General features: G+C 41.4%; 1 protein-coding gene across 5 annotated transcripts in view; it reads left to right on the top strand.

Moving 5' to 3' along the window:
* Positions 1–27,739, top strand: part of SHROOM4 (shroom family member 4) — a 236,925-nt gene that overhangs the window by 189,491 nt on the left and 19,695 nt on the right. For all 5 annotated transcript variants that reach the window (XM_065914842.1, XM_065914841.1, XM_065914844.1 and 2 more), the window contains 2 exons: positions 25–2,512; positions 9,189–9,250. In XM_065914842.1, the coding sequence (XP_065770914.1) occupies positions 25–2,512; positions 9,189–9,250 (2,550 nt within the window). The remainder of the gene's footprint in view (positions 1–24; positions 2,513–9,188; positions 9,251–27,739) is intronic.

Here is a 27,739-nt window from a genome sequence, read left to right as displayed (position 1 = left end):
ACCCATGTGTCCTGTGTCTTGCAGTGACGTGTGTGTGCAGTGGTGTCCACTCTCCCGGCACTGCAGCACTGAGAAAAGCAGCTCCATTGGCAGTATGGAGAGCCTGGAGCAACCAGGCCAAGCCACCTATGAGGGCCATCTCTTGCCCATTGACCAGAGCACATACCCCAACCAGCGTGACTCAGCCTATAGCTCCTTCTCAGCCAGCTCAAATGCCTCTGACTGTGCCCTTTCCCTCAGGCCAGAGGAGCCAGCCTCTGTGGACTGTATCATGCAAGGCCCAGGGCCAACTAAAGCCCCTAATGGTCGCCCTAATGTGGTCGAGACCTCAGGAGGTGGCTGGCGCACCAGTGGGGGTCACCTGACTCCTAGTTCCCAGATGTCATCTTGTCCTCAGGAGGTCTCCCACTCAGAGCCTGCCAAGGCTGTCAGAGGTCCCCCTCAACCTCCAGTGAGGCGAGACAGTCTTCAGGCCTCCAGAGCCCAACTCTTCAATGGAGAGCAGTGCAGGGCTTCTGAGCTTATAGATTCCTTGCAACAGAAGGAGAAACCTAGCTTGGACACCATGCTATCCCCAAGGAACCCTAATAGGTTCTGCTGCCTCAGCGGGCAAGACCAAGTGACAAATGAGGGCCATCAGAACTGTGAGCTCAGCCAACCTCCTGAGTCTAGCCAGAAGGGCTCTGAGCATCTACTGATGGAGGCCTCAGCCAAAGCTGTCGGAGTCCCAAAAGCGTATGACAAAACTTCCAGCATAGGTTCCAGCCCACTCAACCAGGCTTCAGCAGAGCTAGCTAAGACTTCTTCTTTTGGCAGCTCTCCACACCTCACAGGACCCACAGGGCATCGCCACAGTGCCCCTGAACAGCTGCTGGTGTCCCACTTGCAGCGTGTGCACCTCGATACTAGGGACAGCAAAGGGACAGAGCTCCAAGCTGGGCAGGATGGGCAGGAGTGGACTCTATCCCCTTTGCACATGCACAGTAGCCACACAAGCAAGAAAAGCCCATGTGCCCCTGCAGGAGGATCCCAGGACCAGCTGAGCAAAGAGAGAAAGACCAAGCCAGTGGATGACAGACCTCTGGGTTCAGGTCATCAGAGCCCAAGCAGTTCTCCACATGGAGAGACTGATGTACACCATCCAGAAAGAGGTTTCCAGGATCCAAACAGAGCAAGCAGAGCTGACGGTGAACTGGTCAGCCAGCAGTCCTCTGGCTCCCTTGCTCAACAAACCAGGGACTGTTCTTCAACCCCTAAAGTAGCTGGCAGCACAGAGGCAACTGAGGAAGGGGACAGTGAGCCCAAGGAGTGTGGCCGGGTGGGCAGTAGGCGAAATGGAGGGTACCGGGGCCGCTCGATCCAAAACCGGCGGAAGAGTGAACGTTTTGCTACTAATCTACGTAATGAAATTCAGAGGAGGAAGGCCCAGCTCCAGAAAGGCAAGAGTCCCTTGTCACAGCTGTGTTACACCAAGGAGCCAGTGGAAGAGACTGAAGAGACCCTAGAAAGTCCTCCACTTCCTTCCGCTAACTCAGCTCTTCTATCTTCATATAAAAAACCACCAAGCCCCAGAGACAAACTCTTCAACAAGAGCATGATACTCAGAGCTAGGTCTTCAGAGTGCCTCAGTCAAGCTCCTGAGGGTCAAGAATCTAGGATTGGCTTGGAGGGACGAGTGAGTCCTGGCCAGAGATCTGGCCAGTCCTCTTTGAACCCGAACAGCTGGTGGAAAGCATCTGACCCATCCTCCTCAGACTCTGAAAAAACAAACGTTCACCATGGAGTCTGTGGAGGTCACTGGAGATGGTCACCAGAGCACAACCTGCAGCCACATGTGGCACTAGCCATGGAAGGCCCTTCCAACCCAGGTGACAAGGAATTGAAAGTGTCTACTGTCCAAGCTGGGGAGGAAGCCATCCTCTTGCCCTTTGCAGACAGACGAAAGTTCTTTGAAGAGAGTAGCAAATCCTTATCTACATCTCATTTGCCAGGTTTAACCACTCATAACAAGACTTTTACCCAGAGACCAAAACCTATTGACCAAAACTTTCGGCCAATGAGTTCCAGCTATAGAGAATTGAGGCACCATCCCATGGACCAATCATATCACTCCACAGACCAACCCTATCATGCCACAGACCAATCATATCATTCCATATCACCCCTTCAGTCAGAAACTCCCACTTACACAGAATGTTTTGCAAGCAAAGGTCTAGAACAATCCATGTGCTGTAAGCCACTACACTGTGGTGATTTTGATTACCACAGGACGTGCTCTTACTCCTGTAATGTCCAGGGAGCTGTAGTCCATGACCCTTGCATTTATTGTTCTGGGGAAATCTGTCCTGCTTTGCGAAAGAGAAATATGATTCCAAACTGCTACAATTGCCGGTGCCACCATCACCAGTGCATCCGGTGTTCAGCTTGCTGTCATAATCCCCAGCATGGTACCCTCGAGGACAGCAGCTTGAAACCTGGCAACACTTGGAAACCCAGGAAGCCGACAGTGCAGGTAAGGACTTGGTTCTTGGATAGATGATCTTCATTATTCTGTTTGCAAGGAGAAAGCTAGGTAAATAATTCGAAATATAACAATTATAATGCCTTAAAATTATATAGTGCTGGGTCCACCAGCTGGTATCTTACTAGCTTTGGGCAAGAAATCATCATTTTTAGAGGTAGAATAAAATAACTTAGCTTCACAAAACCAACAGAAGTGGGCTTTATATCCTGACTGTATAATTGGTATCAGAGTGACCTTTTGCAAGTCATCCAACCATCAAGAGTTGCAGTTATGTGATTTTTTAAAGGGAAAAAGAAAAGAATTTTTACCTCATCAAATAGCCAGTGCTAAATAAAGTCTTATAGTCTCATCTTTAAGTTGGAGGAAAATAATGGCTGCCTTATGAATTAGTTGGGTGGATCAAATGAGTTTGTGTAACATAGAGTGCCAGGCCCAGTACCTGGTACAAAACAGCATGTACAGTAAGTCGCTTACATACAAATGAATTCCACTCTGAGAGTGTGTTCATAAGTCCAACCAAGTTAGCCTAGGTACTTAACTAACACAATCAGCTATATAGTATTGCACTGTAATAGGTTTATAATATTTTCACACAAATAAAACATAAAAAGCAAATGCAAAAAAATAAACATTTTTAATATTACAGCTCAGTACCTTGAAAAGTACAACAGTGGCATACAGGGGCTGGCATCAGGTGAACAGGCAAGAGTTACTGTCTGGAGGAGGTGGGAGATGGTAGAGCTGAAGGATCATCAGCAATAGGAGATGGAGGGCAAGGTATAATTTCACTCATGCCTGATGTTGACGGCACAGGTTCTGGTTCCTTGCTGGATTCAATTCTATCTACCATCTTGAAAAAAACAGTCCAGTGATGTCTAGGTAGTAGCTCTTTTACTTTCGTCATAGATGACCTGGTAGCCCTAGATTGCATTCTGAATGCCTGCTGCAACCTTTGTTGCATTCTACATTCTACATTCGGGTCCTGTGCTTCAAAAACTAACAATGCCTCCTCAGATAAAGAAAATCTCTCTGGCGTTTCCTACATCGTGTATCTCTTCAGTTATTCTTCCTCTTGTCACTCTGCTCTCTCAGTTATTTTCACTTTTGTTCCCATCGTTACTCCTTGGTGCTTCTTAGCAGTACTGCTTTTATGCTTGCTTCTGGAAATCCTGGGCTTGAAATAAAGATACTGTACTACTGTACTCTATACAGTACTGTACGGTAAAGTACAGAAAAGGACAACCACTTGTAGAGAATGCATGCACATGACAATGTACACCAGACATGTGAACTAACTTACATGGTTGGACATGCAAACACAGTTTGCATGTTTGAAACTTGAATGTCCGTATGTAGGGGACTTACTGTATTGCCTTTCATTTCCTGCTTTAAAACTATTTGGAGCTGCAAAATTTGCAAATGTCTCCCAGGTTTTACTTCCAGAGGTCTGACTTTTCTGCTCTTCTGAAGGACAAATCTTTTCCCTTTGCTCCAGTCTGTCTGTCAGACTGGAGAAGAGATCCAGGTCTAAATTGGCTGTAACTATACCCTAGTTATGATCTACATCCCTAATACAAGCCACCACCATCCCCCATGGTATTTCTAGGAGGACTTCCCATGCCACTGCCAGCTCACTGCCAGACTCCTTCCCCATAGCTTTCCTAGTGCCACCTTTTGGCTGGTGCATTCAAACTAGAAGTTAATTCCTGTGTTGAACTGTTGGTGCAGAGACTGACACTTCTGAATGACTTAGCATATGTGATTGCTCAGTACATATTCTTTGTTGAAACAAGGGAATTCCCTGGTGGTTCTGTGGTTTGAACTTTGCGTTTCCACTGCAGAGGACACAGGTTTGATCCCTGGCCGGGGTACTAAGACCTTGTATGCTGCCTATGGCACAGCCAAATGAAAAAGGAAAAAGAAAGACACTTAGGGGTAAAAGAAGCCTTACATAAAAGAGTACATACTCTACTATTCCTTTATATAAAGTTCTAAAACAGCTAATCTATAGGAAAAAAATTTCAGAACAGTGGTGGCCTGTGGGAGGTATCACAGAGATGAACTGGGAAAGAGCATGAGGAAACTTTGTTGGGTGATGATCTATATCTTGAAAAGAGAGTTACACAGGTGTATGCATTTTACAAAACTCAGCAGATGTATACTTAATGTTTGTGCATTTCACTGAAAGTAAATTTTGCCTAAAATATTGTAAACAAATATCGAACTTTATTTAATGGATATGTATGCTTGAGTTTTTGAAGTGCATTGATCTATACAGCTTATTTTCTAGTTTTCAGCATACAGATGTTGCACATATTTGTTACATTTATCTCTTAAGATTGCATGTTTTAATGCCATTGTAAATAATATTGTTTTCTTAAGATCAAATTAAAATTCTTTACTACCATTTAGAAATGCTATTTAATTTTGTATATTGGCCTTGTATCCTGCAGCCTTGCCAAACTCACTTTTCTTGGTAGATTTTAAAAGATTTTCTACAGAGACAATCATGTCATCTGCAAATATAAATAATTTTGTCTTCGTTTCCACTGTGTATGGCTTTTCTAGGAGAAGGGGTCCTATTGCACTCCCTAAGACCTTCAATACAGTGTTTAGTAGAAGTGGTGAGAGCAGATACTGCTGCTTTGTTCCCAATTTTTTATTATTAAGTTTGATGTTAGCTGTAGATTTTTTGGTAGGTGCCTTATAACAGGTTGAAAACATTCCCTTTTATTCTTAGTGTATTGTGATAGCTTTTATCAAGAGTGGATGTTGGATTCATTTTTTCAAATACTTTTTCTGTATCTATGGAGATGATCATATAGTTTTTCTCTTTTAATCAGTTGATATAGTGAATTACAGTGATTGATTTTTTAAATATTTATTATTTATTTGGCTGCATTGGGTCTTAGTTGCAGCATGCAGGATCATCTGTTGTAGCACTTGGGCTCTTCCTTGTGGTGCTTGGGCTTCTCTCTACTTGTGGTGTGGGCTCAGTAGCTGTGGCACATGGGTTTAGTTGCCCCAAGGCATGTGATATCTTAGTGCCCTGACCAGGAATTGAACTCCCATCCTCTGCATTGGAAGGCAGATTCTTAACCACTGCCCCACCAGGGAAGTCCTACATTGATTGAGTTTTGAAACAAGAACTAGCCTAGCATTGCCAGAATAAATCCCACTTGGTTATGACATATTAGCCTTTTTATATGTTACCAGATTTGGTTTGCTCATAGTTTGTTAAGGGTTTTTTTGTTTGTTTATGTATTGATGTTTGAGGGATTTTAGTCTGTAGTTTTCTCATGATGTCCATGTCTAGTTTACATATCTAGATATTGACCTTACCAAATGAGTTGGGAAACGTTTTCTTCTCTCCTATTTTCAAGAAGAGTTTGTATAGAATTGGCTTTTTTTTTTCCTTACGTATTTCTTAGAATGCATCATTGAAGCCGTGTGTGCCTAGAGTTTTCTTTGTGGAAATATTTTTAATGACAAAGTCAATTTATTTAATAGATACAGAGTTATTTGGACTATCTATTTCTTCTTGAATGAGCTTTGTAGTTTGCCTTTCAAGGAATTTGTTGATTTCATTTAAGTTTTCAAATGTATGGGGTAAAGTACTTAGAAATGCATAAAGAATTTAAGATGAATTTGTGGACGGATAAAGGAACAAATAGATATGTGATAGGGTAAACATAGTAAAATACTAATTGTAGAATCTATTCAATGGTGGATATACAGATATTCATTGTAAACTTGTTCAACTTTTCCATATGTTGGAAAATATTCATAATAAAATGTAGGGGGGAAAAGGAGAGGAAATATAAAATAGTGGTTTAAGGGCATGATGATAGAACCAGACTACCTGGGTTTGAATTCTTAAGCCTTCCCATCTAAAAAATGGGAATAATAACAGTACCTATTTCATACATTGGTTGAGAGGATTAAATGATGTAACATATACAAGGCACTTAGAACAGTGACTGCCGGATAGTAATTATCTTTTAAGGGTGAGTTATTATCTTTTAGAATAAAGTGAGATTTGGGCTTACCTTCAGAAACTTTTGCCAAAAGAAGGATCTGCAAGTAGACAGTGGAGAAAAAGTGTTAATGTTGGGGGTGGGATAAGCAGAAGATGGATGCAGAATTGTCAGCCAGTAACTCCATGAAGGAAAGCAGTGAAATTTACACATTGTAGTAGCTGGAAGCAGCAATACAGGTGTGTCTGTGCCCATGCATGCCTCTTCTTTTATATTCTGAGGGAAGGACATATTGGCCTCCTAATGTCTGTTAGATTAGCTAAGTAGGTCTGCTTAGACGCTAGGCTTTTAGACATGTGGACAGCCATCCAGGAGGCACTTCATGCCCATTTCTACCCCTACCAGCTGAACTCACCTTCCCCTCAGACATGGGAAAAACTTTTAGCATGGGTTAGGATTCTCCAGCTCAGCTGGCTAGGGAGTTGTGATGGTGATTATCTGAAGTAGGGTTGAGATCCTGCTTGTTATGGCCCCTGGAAGTGGTTGGGACGCTAACTGGCTCCTATTTGGTGCTGTTAAGAAAACTGAAATCAGCACACATCTAAATCTTTCATGCTTCATGCCAGTTAGTTCTGCATATATATAAAATTATTTAACTTAGCAATTATATGAGATATGTTATAACAGGACCCTGTTTTTCAGCTAAGAAAGCTGAGGTCACACATCCTACAAGTGGTATAGCCAGGATTTGAACAACATAATGATTACCAACATTTGAGTGTCTACTGTGTACCAGGTGCTGTTCTAGGTACTTTACATGTATCAACTCACATGGTTGTCAAAGCCATCAAGAAATAGATACTATTATTATTATGATCACTATTAAATAGCTTGAGAAAATGAGCAAAGATAAACTGCTGGGTAGTCTGCCTGAGGTCACACACAGTGTGGGATTTGAATCCATGTAGTGTAGCCTCTGAGGCCAGGCTCCAAGTTGTGCTACGCTGCCTCTCCATAAACTGATTGCAAAGCCCATGCCCTCTCCAGTCTGGCAGGATGTCTTCTAGCAGTATAACTTCACTCAGGCACCAAGTTCCTACCGTAATCAATCCTCATCCACAACAAGTCATCGAGATAACTGCCTCTTTGATTCAAAGAGTGCATACAATTTACAGCAACCTAAGTGGCTCGGCAGGGAAAATAATGTAAGGTGATACTGGGGACTTGGGGAGATTGAGAGTTGGGACAGGACTTTGTTTGCTTTGGACACTGCTATTTACTGAGCACTCCCCATAGGGCTAGACAGGGAATGAACAGGAAATCCTGGCTCCCACTGTGGCCGAATGAGTAATACTGTCTTTGAAAGCAGGGACATCTCACAAGGGCGTCAGGCACAATCTGAAGTTGAACAAGTGGTTTTGCTGCTCTAACTTGACAGGTACAGGCAGAGAGACTTCTCTGGTTATGTGAAAGCTGTGAAACCTCATCTATTCCATGGTCACTAAGATCCCTAGCCTCCTACATGCCAAGTGCTGTACTAGGCATTCTCTGCACACATCCCATTTTATCCTCACTCCTGGGAACCCAGCAAGGCTAGATAGTACAGTTCTTATTTGCCAGATAGGAAGTTTGAGGTCCTGGGAGGTGACATAGCTGCTCTCAAACAACAAATATCTAACCAGAATGACTGACAACCACCTCTTACCTACAAAAGGTAGTAAAATTTATTTTTTTTTACTGAGGCAAAGGTAATAAAACTTTGAACAGGACCAATAATAGCATTGGGGAGAAAGACTTTGGAAGATCAGTGAGGTTTAGGAAAAATTGCATTCCCAACGGACTAAGTTCTGAGTCTCTAGGTAGAAGGTATGGAATGCTGAAATCAGAGAGAATGTCAAAGGCAAATTTTCATTAGGCTTTGAGCTAGGATAGAAGGCAGGGACATTTCTACAAATGGAATATGCAGCTTGGGCTGTAGGGAAACAATGCTTGGGCAAAGCCCTTATGGATAAAATGCCCAGGGTTGAAAAGTCTGCTCCTGTAATATGGGGAATGTGGCACCCAGCACCCATGTTCCCCAGAAATGAGCCCACCTCAGCCCCTGTCAGCAGATCTTGGAGGAGGAGGAAGGACCCCTACAGTATCGGGGTGGGCTGGCGTGCATGTTCTCTACCTGCCTCCCCCAGGACAGGGTTGCGGCAGCAGAAGCTTTAGTTCTCAAAGTCATCTCAACGTCCAAGAAGATGCTTTCTGTGGTGGAAGAGACTAGAGGAATGAGCAGGTCCATCGGGCAGAGCAAATAAAAAGATCTTTGCAAGGGCCAGAACAAACAGCAAACATGCTAAACTGGTTTTTGTTTTTTTTTTTTTTACATGGTTTGGGAGGGGAGTAGAGAAAAAGGGTAACTCAGAGTTTCTAGACCACACTGCTGAGGTCCCTGAATGCTATCTTAGACTCTGCGTGGCCCCAGCAGTGCAGAAGGCCTCCTGACAGAAAGGCAGCCCTCTAGGTACATAGTTCTCTACCTTACATAGGAGAGTAAAAGGAATCAGTTTGGCCGGGGCGGGGAGAGGGGGAAGGGGTGGCACCTGGCCTTGGACAGGCTCCTGACCAATTCACAGTTTTGAAGCTATCTAGATTACCTGGCTGCTCAGAGCTCCCTAACTTATCAGAATTTTGCTTTGCAGGAATTTCCTGGGGACAAATGGAAACCAATAACAGGAAACAGGAAGACCAGCCAGTCAGGGAGGTAAGTTGACCACTCAGGGAGTTGGGTAAGTTAGTACTTCTGACGTTTCTGTGGAAATTGATAAGGTTTTCTATTTGCTCTGTTTCCTTTGAGTAACCTGGTCTGGTGTCAATACCAAGGGGTTGACGTATAAATGGAAGCCAGCCTGCCCCCCAGGCAGCTGGGCTATAGACTAAACTGACTGGTAGCACATTTTGGAATAAATACATCATAGTCAGGAGTGTTGCAGGACATTATGCTTATCAGCTCGGAGGACTGAGGCAAGTGGGCAGGCATAAACTATGCTTACCTTCCCAGTGGCCACTAGGTGATTGGAGGGGCCAGAGAGGAGGCAAGGCTGTCCAGCTACTGCTGTGCCTTTCCTTCAGAGTGTTTCTTGTGTTCTGCCACCTTTCTTTTTATAGGACTCATCGAGAGCTTCAGGTCTGCTCATTAAAAATCCAAGGCAGAGCCTGCTAACAATAGGTTAGAATTCCTGAAGAAGGTAGAGACATTTTTACAAATGGTATATGTAGCTTAGGCTGGAGGGGAAAGAGTTGCTTGGGCAGAGCCCTTAATAATACCTTTAATAACTTATACTAATTTAATAACTTAATAAAAGGCACAGTCCTTAATAATGCCCACAGTGGAGACTCTGCTCCTGTAATGTGGGGAACATGGCACCTGGCACTCATGCTCCAAAGAGATGAGCCCACCTATCATAGTGATCATGACAAGGAGACAATTACCTCCTCCAGGGTCCTCTCCATCAGCCTGGATGGAACCCCTCTTCTGTGACGTTTCTCTTCTATCCAGTGATATACTTTTCAGCCAGTTCTTCTCCAGGACAGTATTAGGTATTCAACACAACCCCTTTCCTCAAAGAGCTCACAGTCTAGTAAGGCTGCTCAGTCACATCTGACTCTTTGTGACCCCATGGACTGTATCCCACCAGGCTCCTCTGTCCATGGGATTCTCCAGACAAGAATACTGGAATGGGTTGCCATTTCCTTCTCCAAGGAATCTTCCCAACCCAAGAATCGAACCCACATCTCCGGTATCTCCTGCATTGCAGGTGTATTCTTTACCCCCTGAGCCACTGGGGAAGCCAAAATTATACGGATTCTTTTACTCAAACTCCATGAATGAAGGACAGGCAGGGAAGATGGCTTTTATCTGTGCCTCTGTGGGGGCACCTAGGGAGAGGACTAGAATCTGGGTCTCCTGATCTCTGAAAATCACAGGGTTCTTTCCAGGGCTCCACATTATCCCCTGTGATTTGGTAGTCAGGCAGAAATAATTTTGGTTTTCTTCTGCCTCCAAAGTCTTGGAAACCTATCAGTTTTCCAGTTGGCAATGGAAAGAGAGGAAGCCAACATTTATTGATCATCTACTAAGTGTCATTCATTGCATTGGATCTCCTTATACCCATAATCTAATTTTCCACAACAGTTAATTGCACTACCTATTTTATAGATGAGGTCTAAAGAGGTTATATAACTTAGCTGAGGTCACACAGCTAGTTAAGTGATGGAGCCAGGATTCAGACCCAGGTTGGTCTGGTCCCAAAGTTCATGCTTTTTCCATTATAACTGCTTCAGTGAGGATCCCAGAGGAAACCCTTCAAATGGACCCCTCATCATAATTTCTCAGGAATCTAAGGCCTGCGTGGGAATACTATGGGATTCTATGGCTGGTCTTGATTCCCCCATTATAGTCTGACTTGTACCATGTTCTTGGAGAACTTTCACCGTGTTCTGGTGGATCTGCTGAGTTTCCCATATTAGACTGAGACTGTCGAGAAAGGAGACCACACCTTGGTCTTGGATGCCTCAATGCCTAGCACAGTGCCTGACACAGAGAAGCTGCTTGAGATATTTTTGTCATTTGCTCACCAAATGAAGAAACAGAGCCTCTTCCACCATTGAATGGGTGAAATGACACAAAAATCATAATGCTAACTTAACATTTCTTGAGCACAGTGCTCGATTCTAGGCAGCATTCAAAGCACTTTGGGAATACTAAATATCACCATAACCTTAAGGGGTATATACTATTAATTGGAGAGCCAATTGACAGAAGAAACTGAAGCACACACAGATTAATTCATTTACCTAATGTCCCACAGTTAGACCTTGGTTGTTGTTTTTCAGTCGCTAAGTCATGTCTGACTCTTTGTGACCCCATGGACTGCAGCACACCAGGTTTTCCCGTCTTTCACTCTTGCCCAGAGTTTGCTCAAATTCATGTCCATTGATTTGGTGATGCCATCCAACCATCTCATTCTCTGTCGCCCCCCATTCTCCTCCTGCCTTCAATCTTTCCCAGCTTGAGGGTGTTTTCCAATGTGTTGGCTCTTCGAATCAGGTGGCCAAAGTATTGGAGCTTCAGACCAGGTAGTCTAACTTCAGAGACACTATACTATGCTATGGTGCTTCTCCAAAATGGCTCTGTTACTAATCAGCCAGTCAAATAAGATGATTTTATTTAAAACCTGGTATGTGTAATGTCTGTTTTGAAGCAAGCAGGGAAATATTAGAGAAAAGCATCAGGAAGCATAATGCCTGCCCATCCCTAGCTTGAGCAAGGAAGACTAATCTATACAAAGTAGCAGTAATGATAAATTACCATTTGCAAAACAACCTAGGTGCCACCAGTTAAGTTATACATACTCTGTTTTATATTCCCCAAAACTGTCAGATAGGCATTGTTTTAGGGCATTGGTTCTCAAACTTGAGTGTGCATTAGGAACACCTGGAGGACTTGTTAAAAAACTGGGATAGATGGTAGTTCCCACCCCACCCCCAGGGAGTGTGATTCAGTAGGTATGGAGCATGACTCAAAATGTGCATTTCTAATAAGCTCTCCAGGTGATGCTGATGCAGCTGGTTCTGGGATCACATTTTGAGAACCATTGACTCAGATAAAGAATCTGAGGTTCAGCAGAGCTAAGTAACTTATTCAAGGTCTCACAGCTACTGAAGACATGCCAGATCTTCAATTCAAGCCAGTAGCTATAAGATGAAAAATGGTTTAAACAAACAAGAAAAGCCTGACACATGATAACGGGCCAATACATGTTAAGTATCATTGTGCCCTATTTAAGTTCATTGAGGGTTAAGAAAACTGAAGGCTGGAGTCTAAAGAAGGAAAGGCCCAGAGAGGACACTAAGCAGGCTGTATTGCAGGAATAAACCCTGCTGGTTGTTAAGAGTTCTAGCCTTGAAGTTAGTCTGTGTGCTATGTTGCTTCAGTCTGACTGAAGTTTCCTTGTAACTGACTCTTTGGGACCCCCTGGACTGTAACCCAACAGGCTCATCTGTCCATGGGACTTCCCAGGCAAGAATACTGGAGTGGGTTGCCATTTCCTTCTCCAGGGGATCTTCCTGACCCAGGGATTGAACCTGTGTCCCTTATGTCTCCTGCATTGGCAGACAGATTCTTTACCTGGGAAGCCACCTGGGAAGCCCTTTGAAGTCAGTCTGCATGGGTTCAAATCCAGGCTTTCTGTTCTCTAGCTCTGTGAACTTCGAATGTGGCTTTCTCTCCATGCCCCCCCACCTTTCACTCCATCCCATTGGTTTCCTTATTTCTGAAATGGGCTGAGAGTACTTACCTTCTGTGACTGTTGTGTGGATTAACTGAGTTAATATATGTAAAGCATTTAGGACAAAATATGGCACCATAAACCTTCAGTAAATGTCAGTTGTAAAGAGGAGTAGGAAGAGGAGCAGCAGCAGCAACATTAACAGTAGAGAAAAAGGGTCAAGAGTGAAGTATTGCACCCGGATAGTTAGGCCTTGAAAACTAGATAGGATGGCAAATATGGAGGCAATTGAAGATTATTGGTCAGGTAAGTGACATAGTAAATATGGCACTTTAGATAATTTGGCAGCATTTGCAGCCTAGATAGGTTGGAAGGAGACCAGGTTGGGGCAGTGATCTAGACATGAAAGAGTGTGGCCCTGAATTGGGAAGGTGGGGTACAATAGAAATGGAGAAGAAGGGACAGATAAATATGTGTGATATTGGGGGGGGGGAGAGGAAATGTTTATTGTGAAAGCAATATTACAGGAAATTAAAAACAGAATAAAAAGTATCCTAATTCTTACCACCCTAACACCCTGATTGTTTTCATTTCCCTGCCAGTCTTTATCTATATGTATAGAGGTTTGGCAGGGGTCTCATGATTATAATAACTGTGTAGATATAGTTTTATGTGTCCTGTTTCTCTTTTCGGAGAAGGCAATGGCACCCCATTCCAGTGTTCTTGCCTGGAAAATCCCATGAATGGAGAAGCCTGGTAGGCTTTGGTCCACGGGGTCACTAAGAGTCGGACACGACTGAGCAACTTCACTTTCACTTTTCACTTTCGTGCATTGGAGAAGGAAATGGCAACCCATTCCAGTGTTCTTGCCTGGAGAATCTCAGCGACGGGGGAGCCTGGTGGGCTGCCGTCTATGGGGTCGCACAGAGTCGAACATGACTGAAGTGACTTAGCAGCAGCAGCTTCTCTTTTTCCACTAGGCGTTACTTGGTAAACAATTTTTCCTATTGCCATTAAGGCTTCCTCAGTAGTTATAAATTTTAATGGCTGTACAATATTTTACCAGCTTAATGTGCTCTAATTTGCTTAATCATTCCCAAATTGGTGGATAATTAGGTTTTTTCCCAATTTCTTGCTATTATAAAGTAATGCTGCTGAAAAATTTTGAGCACCTATAACCTTTTTCTAATTTTGAATTATCTCATTAAAAACAATTATATAGAGTTGCGATTACTAGTTAAAAGAAAATGAACATTCTTATTGTTCTTGATTTATTTCCCAAACTGCTTTCCCTGGAGGTGTTTTATTCTGCTATTAGCAGTATATGAGAATACCAGTTTCCCCTAAAATTTGCCATCATGGAAAATTTTCTAATGAAGTAGGTTTAAATGGTACCTATTTTAATTTTAATTTGCTTACTTTGATTATTCTGCTTTGCAAATTTTTCATGTATTTAATATTTGCATTGCTTCCCATGTGAATTGTTGGTTCAGATTATTTGCTCACATATACATGACAACTTTTGAGAAAAAAGGTAGAAAGAACTCAATGATTGGAACTTGGGAAGAAAGGAGTTAAGCCAAAAAATAATTCTGAGCCCCAGTGACTTGGAGAAGATTATTGACATATTGGGGGCAGGTGAAAAGGGGACCTGATTTGGTAGAGATGACAAGTTTGAGTTGGGATATGTTGAATTTAAAGTTAGAGAGGAAGACAGAGAGATGCTTTTGAGCAGCCTTGTTGATCACCTAGCCAACGAGAGTAGGATGAAGAAGAACAGCCAGCAAAGGAGATTGAAAGAGCAGGCATATGGAGTCATAAGAAAGAGAAGTATGCCAGGGCACCATCACAGAAGATAAGGAGAGGACTGCTATTGGCTTTGACAGTTTGAACTCACAAGTGAGCTTTAAGAAAGCAAACTTAGTAAAATGGTGGGCATAGAAAGTAGAAGGCATCATGGTCTATAAAGAGAATGCATAGAGAAGAAATGCACACAGCTTTGCACATCCTAAATTCACCCATTTTAAGTGTACAATTCAGTGAATTTTGGTTAATTTGAAAATGAAAGTGTGAGTCGCTCAGTTGTGTCCAACTCTTGCAACCCCATGGCTCCTCTGTCCATGGAATTTTCCAAGCAAGAATACTAAAGGGTGTAGCCATTCCCTTCTCCAGCGGATGTTACTGACCCAGGGATCTAACACTATGTAACCATCACCACAATCCAATTTTAGAAATGCCCATCTCCCTAAAAAGATCCCTTTTGCTCATTTCTGAAGTGAAAGTGAAGTGTTAGTCACTCAGTTGTGTCTGACTCTTTGCGACCCCATGGACGTAGCCCACCAGGCTCCTCTGTCCATGGAATTCTCCAGGCAACAATACTAGAGTACGTAGCCATTCCCTTCTCCAGAGGATCTTCCTGACCCAGGGATCGAACCCAGGTCTCCTGCATTGCAGGCGGATTCCTTACCATCTCAGCCACCAGGAAAACCCCTTGCTCATTTCTAATGACTCTCTATTCCCAACCTCAGCCTCAAGCAACCACTAATGATTCCATTTATATGAAATATAATGGATAGGATAGGCAAGTTCATAGAGATACAAAGTAGATTAGTGGTTACTTGAGTCTGAGGTTAGAAATAGAGAGTGATTGCTCTCATTTCTAGTCTCTATTAATTTGCCTATCCTGTATACTTCATATAAATGGAATCACATAATATATGGGCTTTTGTATCTGGCTTCTTTCACCTAGCATGCATTAGAAGTTCATCTTTAGTGTAGCATGTAACAGTATTTCATACTCTATTTTTTCCAAATATTTCATTGTATGGACATACCACATTTTATTTATCCATTCATCCATTAATGGACATTGGATTGTTTCCACTTTTTAGCTATTGTGAATAATGCTGCCATGACTGTTCACATACAAATTTCTGTGTGGACATCTGTTTTAAATTCTCTTGAGTATATATTTAGGAGTAGAATTTCTGGGCCATATGATAACTCTGTTAACTTTTTAAGGAACTGCCTAACTGTTTTCCAAAGTAGCTGTACCATTTTATACTTCCAACAACAAAATAGGAGGGTTTCAGTTTCTTTTCTTTAATTTTAATGCAATGATTATATGTTACTGTGTGATTGGGAAAATAGTTTAAGAGTGCTCAAAAACACATATCTTTATGTGAGAAATATCAATAACTTCAGTTAGGCAGATGACACCACCCTTATGGCAGAAAGCGAAGAGGAACTAAAGAGCCTCTTGATGAAAGGAGGAGGAGAGTGAAAAAGCTGGCTTAAAACTCAACATTCAGAAAACTAAGATCATGGCATCTTGTCCCATCACTTCATGGCAAATAGATGGGCAAACAATGGAAACAGTGACAGACTTTATTTTCTTGTGCTCCAAAATCATTGCAGATGGTGACTGCAGCCATGAAATTAAAAGACGCTTGCTCCTTGGAAGGAAAGTTATGACCAACCTAGAGAGCATATTAAAAAGCAGAGACATTACTTTGCCAACAAAGTTCCATCTAGTGAAAGCTATGGTTTTTCCATTAGTCGTGTATAGATGTGAGAGTTGGACCATAAAGAAAATGGATTGCCGAAGAATTGATGCTTTTGAACAGTGGTGTTGGAGAAGACTCCTGAGAGTCCCTTGGACTACAAGGAGATCAAATCAGTCAATCCCAAAGGAAATCAATCCTGAATATTCATTGGAAGGACTGATGCTGAAGTTGAATCTCCAATACTTTGGCCACCTCATGCAAAGAGCTGACTCATTAGAAAAGACCCTGATGCTGGGAAGGATTGAAGGTAGGAGGAGAAGTGGACAACAGAGGATGAGATGGCTGGATGGCATCACCAACTCAATGAACATGAGTTTGAACAAGCTCCGGGAGTTGGTGATGGACAGGAAAGTCTGGCATGCTGCAGTCCATGGGGTCACAAAGAGTTGGACATAACTGAGCGACTGAACTGAACTGAAAAGACATTTATACATTTAAAACTGTCTAAAAAGAAGTTGGCTAAGAAAAGGAAGGAAAGAAATAGGGTGGTAGTTAGAGAGGGAAGAAAGGTTTAAGTTAGAGTTTCTCAAAATGTAGTCCTAGGGCTTCCTTGGTGGTCTAGTGGTTAAGAATCTGCCTGCCAACGCAGGGGACACGGGTTCTATCCCTGATCCTGGAGGATCCCACGTGCCACAGAGCAACTAAGCCCGTGTGTCACAGCTACTGAGCCCATATTCCCTAAAGCCTGTGCCCTGCAACAAGAGAAGCCACTGCAATGAGAATCCTGCCCAATGCAACTAGAGAGTAGCCCTCTCTCACCATAAGTAGAGAAAGCCCTCAGGCAGCAACAAAGACCCAGTGCAGCCAAAAATAAATAAATTAATTAACTAAAAAATGTAGTCCTAGGACCAACACCCTCAGTATCACCTAAGAACTGAAGTACAAATGAAAATTATTGGCCCCTACCCAGATCAACCAAATCAGAAACTGGGGCAACATGGCCCAGAGATGTGTGTTTTACAAGCCCTCCAGGCAATTCTGATATAAGCTAAATATGAGAACTTCTGGTTTAAGTGAACTTTTGATCAGGATTTGGGAAACTGGTTTAAGTTTAAAAACAAAAAGGGGAGGTCAGTGGGAAGGTCATATTGATGCTGAATATAGAGGTGGCAGATCATAGTTTATGATCTCAAGGAAGATGAGAAGGCCTAGGAAAGGTCAAGGGCAAAGATGACATTTAAAGAGAAATTCTGATGGAGCTTCCACTTACTTTCCCCAGACTACACACACATTTTTTTTACATTTATTTTTATTAGTTAGAGGCTAATTACTTTACAATATTGTAGTGGTTTTTGTCATACGTTGACATGAATCAGCCATGGATTTACTTGTATTTCCCATCCCGATCCCTTTTCCCACCTCCCTCTCCACCCTATTCCTCTGGGTCTTCCCAGTGCACCAGGCCCGAGCACTTATCTCATGCACCCAACCTGGGCTGGTGATCTGTTTCACCCTAGATAATATACATGTTTCGATGCTGTTCTCTCGAAACATCCCACCCTCGCCTTCTCACACAGAGTCCAAAATTCTGTTCTGTACATCTGTGTCTTTTTCTGTTTTGCATATAGGGTTATCATTACCATCTTTCTAAATTCCATATATATGTGTTAGTATACTGTATTGGTGTTTATCTTTCTGGCTTACTTCACTCTGTATAATAGGCTCCAGTTTCATCCATCTCATTAGAACTGATCCAAATGAATTCTTTTTAATGGCTGAGTAATATTCCATGGTGTATATGTACCATAGCTTCCTTATCCATTTGTCTGCTGATGGGCATCTAGGTTGCTTCCATGTCCTGGCTATTATAAACAGTGCTGTGATGAACATTGGGGTGCATGTGTCTCTTTCAGATCTGGTTTCCTCAGTTACACACTTTTAACTTTTCTTATGTCACTTCTATCACAACTAGAATGATGAGTATAGTTGGGGAAATAAACTGTATATTCTTGAGCTACTCTGCCTGGAAGCCTGCAACAAAATTTAATTCCAGGTAGTTATGCTCTTGATTGTCTCCCTCCACTGTTATTTAGTTTGTGTGCAGAGAATGCAAATGCATTTTAATATTAGCAGGAGGGGAAAAAATTGGTGAGTAGCTCTGCTGGGAGAAAAATGTACATAAATGTGAAATATTTAATAGCTCACAGAAATTATTTTATGGATTATCTCTCTTGGTTTTCTGTACTTACAATTGCCTCCTGTGGTCTTTTCCATTTTTCCACTTTGCACAGACCTTTAAAATGTTTAGGGTGTATATACACATATATAGCCACAATTAATCCTCATAGCAACCCTGTGCAGTTAAGCCTTATTTTCCCCATCTGACTGATAAGGAAGCTAATATTCAGGAAAGGTATTGCTATGCTATTATTAATAACAACAACAAAAGGTATAATATCTAACATTTACTAAGTGTTTATTGTATATTAGACACTGCTATAAGCATTTTCATGTGAATTATTTTATTTATTACTAATCATGACCCTATAAGATAGTTACCCTTTAGTGACACAGTTTTAACAGTGAAACTTATTCACAGAAAGATTAAAGTCACTTGCCTAAGGTCAAACAAGCATCTGACTTCAGAGCCCATTACTTCCGGAATTATACAGCAAGTACATGACAGAATTGGAGTGCTACCCAGGTTTTTCAGTTCTAGGCCTAGGGCTCTCTTCCTTCTTTTTATCATACCACATCATAAGCAGAGTGCGGACCATCCAGTACACATTTCCTGTTTGCCAATTGAGTGAAAGGAAATGGGTATTTGAGAACTGAATCTTATTTCATTAGGTAGAGTATACTTTTCAGGAAGGCTTTACCAGCTAAGAAGAATGCAACCTTCAGAGGCAAGAAAGGATTTGTCAAAGAGCATGACAAAGTGAATTTAAATACTTGGGTATTAATTTAATCCTGGCCACACAAAACTTATTCAAGGAAAATTAAGAAACTCTAATGGGAGAAATAAAGACATGAATAAATGCATAGCTATTCTCTGCTTCAATTTGAGAAGACTAATACAGTAATGATTACAATACTCCCTAAGTTAATATATAGATTTAATACACTACCGATTAGAGTCACTGTGGGATACTTTATAGAACTTGTCAAATTCATAGTGAAATTTATCTGAAAGAAAAAGTGGGCAGGAAGACCAAAGAATACATTTATTTAAAGAGGTAATGGTGGTAGACTTACCCTATCAGATTTTAAAGTTAGCCATAAAGTGACAGTTATTAAAACCATATGATAGTGGGTTGAAAAAATGTCAAACAGTGAAATTAAATAAAAAAGAGAGATTCTAGAAACAGATTCTAAGACTACAGAGCACACTGGAGACTGTGAACCACAGAAAGCAATCATCTTTCTTCAATAAATGTTGGGAACTGTAGGTATCAATATGGAGAATAATTAACTTACAGCCACAGTACATACAGTACTCTATAGTATAAATTTCAGAAAGCAGACCAGTGGAATAGCATATTCATTCCAGCTATGAATGGAAGATAAATTTGTGCCTATTAAATGGAGGATATCATCAGAGACAAGATGGATGATTTTTATATAAAAGTTGGGAAAATAAACTTTTGTACAACAAAATGTAATAAAAAGCTAAATAAGAGAATGAGAAAAATGTCTGGGGTCAGCATCACAGATAACAGTTGACTGTCCGAAAAATATAAAGAATGGATACAGATTATAGAAGGTCAGCTTTCAGATTCAGCTTCATAAAGGACAAAGAAAATAAACAGCCAATTTACACATGAGGAAATAAAGACAGTAAAATCATTGCATGGAAAAGTACAACCTCTCTACCAATTAAACAAGTACAAATAAAAACAACTTCAAGGTGTCACAATCAGCATATTAAATTATCCACAGTTGATTGAAATTATAAATAGAAATTATAAAACCCTATCTTGACAAGACTTGAGGAAACAGTATGTGTTTCATGGAGTAGTATAAATTAGTTCAGTTTTCTTAAAAGACAATCTAGAAATATGTGACAAGTTACAAAACTGTACATACTCCTTGATCCAGCATGCCCCCCAAGGAAATAATCTAAAAAGAGAAAAATAAGTTATTTAAAGATATTTGTAGTAGTGCTATTTATCATCATGGAAAAGATTTACCAATTTAATATATCATCATGTTGGTATAGAATATAACCACTAACTATGATGGGTATACAAATATTGGGTCTTGCACAGATTTGACTATTTGTAATAATATTAACAACAAAAAAGGCTAAATTCTAAACCACATGTTGAATCTGATAGTAGCCATGTACCAAGAAGATTCAGAAAGGCATCTGGTAAAATGTAAACAGCTGGAGCTGAATGTATGTGTTCTTTGGGTACATGTCAACTTGCTGGAATTGATAACAAAAAGAAAATCTGAAGGAGAGGCAGCCCACATTGGTTTGATGTAGGCCTGCAAAGTTAAAGATCAAGGGCTTTGGAAAAATCCCTGTACCAGTGACAGACTGTTACTTAGCAGCCATGCTTGATCTCTCTGTTAGCTAGAATTTGTTTTGCTAGAATTCTCCATCAACTAGCATTTCTGCTTATCTGTCTTGACTTTTCTGAGGGGGTACATCACCAGATCTCTGTGAATCTTCAAATTTGTCACCATCACTACAACATAGAACCTCTCCCTCCATTCCCACTAATGAACATTTTATTATCTGACTTAGAACCATTACTTTCTCAAGACCTTTACATTGCTCTTCACTTCCATCATCAGCGCTAGTTGGCAAGTAGTTTGCATTACAGAAAAGCACTTTTTTCTCTCTCCCAGGGTTACTGTGCACCTATGTACCTTGACAGCAAATAGAGACCCATCAAGCCACATTGACATGTGAGTGCCAAGTGGTTGACTAGCCTCCCTCCTTTGCTTGGTGACATGCCCTGCAAACCAGTATTATAATACCTTGCAAGTCAAATTCATACCCTTTGCATAATGATAAGTTACTACACTTCATGGATCTTTAGGGTTACTCTTAAAAGGTTAAAACCTCAAATGGTATATACATGCATGCTGAAGAACTACTCTATAATAATAATTGCCATTCATAATTCAGCACCCAGATTGCCTTTTAAACTATTTGAGATAAAATTATGTTCTTTGTAACTTTGGTATTAAGTCTATTCCCCTGTCTTTGAAATTCAGTACCTTAATACCTGGTATCGGAGCAGGCACTGGCAACCCACTCCAGTACTCTTGCCTGGAAAATCCCGTGGACAGAGGAGTCTGGTAGGCTGCAGTCCATGGGGTCGCTAAGAGTTGGACACAACTGAGTGACTTCACTTTCCCTTTTCCCTTTCATGCATTGGAGAAGGAAATGGCAACCCACTCCAGTGTTCTCGCCTGGAGAATCCCAGGGACGGGGGAGCCTGGTGGGCTGCCATCTATGGGGTCGCACAGAGTCAGACACGACTGAGGCGATTTAGCAGCAGCAGCAGCAGCAATACCTGGTATACATGAGGATTCAAATATACAAAAATTGCTCTCTCCCTCTGACACATCCATTGCTTAACAGTGGTGGGGCACTGAATTTCCTTAAATAGCATCAAGATTCCCAGAACTTTGTGGACCTCCAGTATACTCATTTTATTTTGTAAATCTTCATCCCACTTGTCACATGGGTGGTATGTATATAGTAAATTAAAATTCCTCTTCATTTTAAGAGTTTTTTAAAATGGGTTTATACCTCTTAAGATACATTAGTAAGTTGGAAACTTGGTAGATAATGACTGGTTAAAGCAGTGTATCTCAAAGTATGATTTGGGAGCAGCAGTACCATCATCATTCTGGAAATTGTTAAAAATAAAATTTCTCCACCCTGCCCCGGATTTACCAAATCAGAAATTCTGGGGATAGGACTGAGCCACCTGTGTTTTAATAAGCCTTCCAGGTGATTCTGATGCATGTTTAAGTGTCAGAACCACTGGCTATGAGAGAATACAGCCTCAAGAACCTCAGGCAGCCTAATCCTCTGTTAAACTGTGCTGGTGGATATCAAACCCTCCTGGCCTCTCGACAATACATTATATGCACTTAAAATGTCTTTTATTAAATCTCTTGAGAAGGTTATAATGCTGAAGAGTCAGCATGTTGTGCTGGCATAAACCATGGGCATTGGAGTCAGATGGACCTTGGTCGTAACTTCTCCCGGCTGCTTACGTTGTTTAACCTCCCTGAGTCTCATTTCTAACATGGGCAAGAGAATGCTCAAGCCACAAGATTGTCTCAAGGATGAAATGAGATCGAGTCTGTTAACTGTCCAGCCCTGTGCCTGACACATGATGGACTTTGAGTAAACAAGAGCAATCACTACCCTCCTTTAGCACCATGTTTGTGACACCACATAGAATTCAGAGGAATAACGGGAAAACCTTGAAAATTCCAAGCTGGGGTCGTCATTGAAGAGAGGGATCTAAGCTTCACCCAAGATAGCCACAATAAAGCAAAGACTTCTCAGATCTCTTCGAAGGACAGTTTGCACCAGATTCCTGGGGGCTGTCTAAGGCTCAGGGCAAATCCTGCCACTTGCATTTGCTGTCGCCAGACTAATTGTTCCTTACTTGAAGTTCTGTGGCCCCAGAGGCGGAGAAGGGTGGCAACAATAAGCGTTTTGGGCCCTTCTCCCTCCCTGTGTAGCCTCCTTGTGTCTCACTTCCTGGATCTTGCAAATATTTCCTTCAGCAATAAGCTGGGAGTGGCTGTTTCTCTTGGAGCAGTCGTATCTTTTGGCTGCTGAGAAAGGGGGAAGGGGAGATGGGGCTGGAACTGTGCCATCTTGCTGCTGAGATCCTGGAATGCCAAGCTATTGTGGTGAGGTTAAAAATAAAAATTCCAAACAAGGAAGCTTCAAAAGGCCAAAGGAGGCAGGAGGAGATTTTTCAGCTTCTGCAAATACTGGTTTTCATTTTCAATTACTATGAACCCCTCCCCCAAAAAGATTGTAACAAAAGGGGAAAATCTATTTATCAGAAGCACAGTCTACCTGTGCCAAGAGGAAAAGAGAATAACAGTCCAGGACTTGGCACATGATTTGCTTTTGTTTTTGAGATGTAGTCTCCTTGGCTGGTGTCAGCAAAGCCCTTTCTCAGACTTAGCTTTCATGCTTCCTCCCCTCTCTCCAGCAAGGAGCCAAAGTCTTTGAGAACACCTTGTGATGAATGTAGTGCAAGTACCTTTTGCTTCACTCCAGGAGTCCTTGCTTCAATGTGATTGTCCCTTGGAGCCAAATAAGGCAAGTTCCAGTCTAGACACTACTACTACTAGGGAGCTGGTAAAATTAATTACCCTTTCTAAGCTTCAGGATCCTCATTTTCAAACTGGCAGTAATGGTATAGTTACTTCAGTGAGCTTGTGTGAAAAGTATTAGAAATACATACACAGAAGTGCCTACAACAGTGCCTGACACATAGTAAGTAATAAGTAAGAAACCACAGTTCTTTTTCCTTAATGAAGTTCCTTATCCTCCACTCTAGAGAAGAATCCTTACTTGGTCTCAAAGAAAACTGTAGGTTTCTATGCATATAGGGCCTCTAGAGAACACTGTTCTTGGCTTGAGCCTGACACACTTCAGTGAAAGCCTCCCATTCACCAGTCTAGGACTTCCCAGGTGGCACTCACTTGCCAATGCAGGAGATATAAGAGACTCAGATCATTATCAAACCCATGTTCGATCCCTGGGTCAGGAAGATCCCCTGGAGAAGGGAATGGCAAGCCACTCCAGTATTCAGGCCTGGAGCATCCTATGGATAGAGGAGCCTGGCAGGCTATGGTTCATGGGGTTGCAAAGAGTCAGGCAGGACCGATGTGACTTAGCATATGTGCATTCACCAGTCTACTTCAGTTGTTAGTGCCTGGAAAGCAAGGACTATGGGTTTTGCTCCCCTTAGATCTGGTCATCTTGCACAGTGTAATACTGAATGACAGCTTAGAATGATGTATATACACATTGGCCCAGCTGATCTCTTTGAAGGCAGTCCTTCCCCTTTTCTGGAGTCTTGCCTATTTCTGCTCCCCTCATGTAAGTGACTCTGAAAGGTTTAGGCTGCCCTTACACAGGCCATGTTGGTGGGAGGGATGTGCTTTTCAAATTAGAATTTATGCAGAAAATAGCAATGTCCAGGTTGCCTTGCTGGAGCCCCGTGCCACGGATAGTGTTACAGTGCCATGGATTGGGTCACTGTCCCTCCAAGAGTGTGCTCTTTCCTTCCAACTGGTTCTGTAGTTGGGTACTTAGAGGTAAATTCTGTAAGGCTGACATAACTGATTAATACCTAAACAAAAAACAACTTACAATATCTAGTCTTGTTGATCTTCACACTGCTTTTAAGCCTAAACTTGGCTTTTATTTTCTCTCCTTTTTAAGTAGTTGAGAAGAGTGAGTAAATGAACCTATGGTTAAAATCCTTGATAATCTAGGGCCTCCTGGCTCAGCAACCATGTATCTGAGCTAAGACCCAAGGTCTCTTGGTTTCTTGGCTATTGAGTAGGGCTGAACATTAACCAGAGGAGGGTGCAGTTCAACTCTCTTGATGAGAACAAGGAGTAGGGCTGAAGCATACAGCAGTGAAGGTTGTACATTGCACAATTTGTATAACCATATGCAGGGACCCTGAGTAAGTGACTTTGCTCTAAAAATAAGAATCCTAGTGTTATTCACTCAGTCGTATCCAACTCTTTGCAATCCTATAGACTGTTCCCCGCCAGGCTCCTCTGTTCATGGAATTCTCTAGGCAAGAATAGCGTAGTTCTGTCATTTATGAATCACCTTGGCATGTACCTAGCATCATTGCTAGGTCCTTTTTATATGGTTAATCCTCACAGCAGCTTTGTAAGATAGATATTTTACTAAAGCTGAGATAAATAAACTTTGCTCAAGGTCACAAAATTTTGGGGTTCTGGAGACAGATTTTTAAATTTTACTGGAAGTCAGACTCAAGTCTTTCTAAACACTGTTCTTTCCACTCTGCTTTGTTGCCTTCCCTGTGCCCTGGGAAGGAAAGAGGGGTAAATTTAATGACTATCACAGAGCGGGGTTATTTCTCACCACAGCTGCAGGTCATTGACCCAACTCCAAAGCCTTTGGAGATGTTGCTTTCACCACCTGCATCTCATAAGATCTAGATTGGAGATGAAGGTGGGGAAAAGTGGAAGAGGCAAGGACAGAAGGTAGGAATGTGTGTACTGAGGGTTGGGGCACATACTTTATAGATGGGAAGCCAACCTAATTGGAACAAATAACTCTATCCCCAAACCTCTTCCCCCAAACCACAACATTCTCGTCTTTTTCACCTTGGATCTTTGTTTCTATAGTATGACCCCTGAACTAGTGATATTAGAATCCTTTGGGGCAGTTGTTTATAGATTCCTGAGGTATTAAATCTCAATTTTTAGAGGTGGAGTCACGGAATTTGCATGTTAAACAACATCTTCAGGTAATTCCAATTAAGACCTACTTTGATTAGGAGCAACTGCCCCAGACCAGTGGTTTCCAACTTTGTGGATCATGCACCCTTCTCAAAAAGGGTTTTTTGAACCTTTAATATGTGTTGGTAGTTTATTAATAAATTCCTTATATCTACTAATGTTCTAATATTTCTGTCATTACATGCAAAATGGTGAGTTTTGATTAGTATTCTTTGATGAAAATCTCTGGTTTTCCTTTATGTATGTTCTAGTTGCTGGTTTTTGGTGTTGACGTTATACAGGATTCTTTTCATCTCCCTTTATTCTCTAGATTCCAAAATCTAGAAAGGGTAAATAGCATATGGGTTGTCTGATGCTTAAGGTTGGTAGAATTGACACTAGTGACTCAGACGGTAAAGAATCTGCTTGCAATGCAGGAGACCTGGGTTTGATCCCTGGGTCAAGAAGATCCCCTGGGGAAGGGAATGACTACCCACTCCAGTTTTATATTGCTGCCTGAAGAATTCCATGGACAGAGGAGCCTGGTGGGCTACAGTCCTTAGGGTTGCAAAGAGCTGGGCATGACTGAGTGACTAACACTTTTACTTTCTTTCAGAATTAACACAAGACCATTGGAGTATAGGGCTTCCCTTGTGGCTCAGCTGGTAAAGAATCCGCCTACAGTGTGGGAGACCTGGGTTCGATTCCTGGGGTGGGAAGATCCCCTAGAGAAGGGAAAGGCTACCCACTCCAGTATTCTGGCCTAGAGAATTCCATGGACTGTACAGTCCATGGGGTCACAAAGAGTTGGACACGACTGAGTGACTTTCACTTCACTCACATGGGAATATGCTATTTTTTGGTCAAATTTATCAATTTTTTTCCTATGGTAACTGGTGGTTTAGATATTTTCATTTTTCTGCAATCAGTTTTGGTAATTTTTGTTTTCCTAGAAAACTATTCTGTTTTCAAATTTGTTTTCATAAAGTAGATCAAAGTGTTCTGTTACTCTTTTCATTTAGTCTGTAGCTGTGGTTATGTGTCCATTTCTAATTTTGTGCATTTAGGGTTTTTAATTAAATTAGCAAGTGGATAATCTGTTTTATGGTCTTTTCTTTTAAAGAAAGTTGTTGGCTTTAAAAAAAATAAAGTTGTTGGCTTTAATTATTAGTTTTAACATTTGTTTTCTAGTGTATTAATTTCTGCCACTAGTTTTATTTGCTTAGTTCTATTTTTGTGGCTCTTAACCTTCTTTTGTTGAAAGCGTAATTCATTTATTTTGTTTTATGTATTAATGTAAGTATTTAAGACTATCATTTTTTTAACCATTGCTTTAATCATCCATATCCTCTCACTTCTGATATTTTCATTATTGTTATTTTCTAGGTAGTCTACAATTTTAGATTGTCTCCTTTTTGACTAGAGTTGAGGATATTTTCTCCCTTTCATTTTCTATGTGCTAGAAATATTTCTTTTTCATTAATTTTTAATGTTATTGTATTGTGACTAGATACAAGTCTGTGTGTATTAGTTGCTCAGTTGTGTCTGACTCTTTGTGACCCCATGAACTGTAGCCCGCCAGGCTTCTCTCTCTATGGGATTCTCCAGGCAAGAATACTGGAGTGGGTTGCCATTTCCTTCTCTAGGGGATCTTTCCTCCTCAGGGATAGAACCTGGGGCTCCTGCATTGCAGGCGAATTCTTTACTGCCTGAGCTACAGTAGTAGCTCTTCTACTTCTACTTTTCGGTTTAATATGTAGTCAATAAAAAAATTTTTAATGGGCCCTTGAAAAGAAAGTAGAGTCTGTATTTGGTATATGAAGAAATTTAGATTTTTTTCATTATCTTTTGACTATCATATCTGTCATCAGCTGAAACAGTCTCCTATTTTGTTTCTGCTTTTTTCTACCTATACATTTTCTATATATTTGCTTTATGAATTTTGATGCTATATTATTTGGTACATAAAGA

This window comes from Muntiacus reevesi, chromosome X (genome assembly GCF_963930625.1).
Source record: "Muntiacus reevesi chromosome X, mMunRee1.1, whole genome shotgun sequence".
Classification (NCBI taxonomy): domain Eukaryota; kingdom Metazoa; phylum Chordata; class Mammalia; order Artiodactyla; family Cervidae; genus Muntiacus; species Muntiacus reevesi.
The sequence above is the reverse complement of the archived record's forward strand: the minus strand, read 5'-3'. Positions and strand labels throughout refer to the sequence as shown.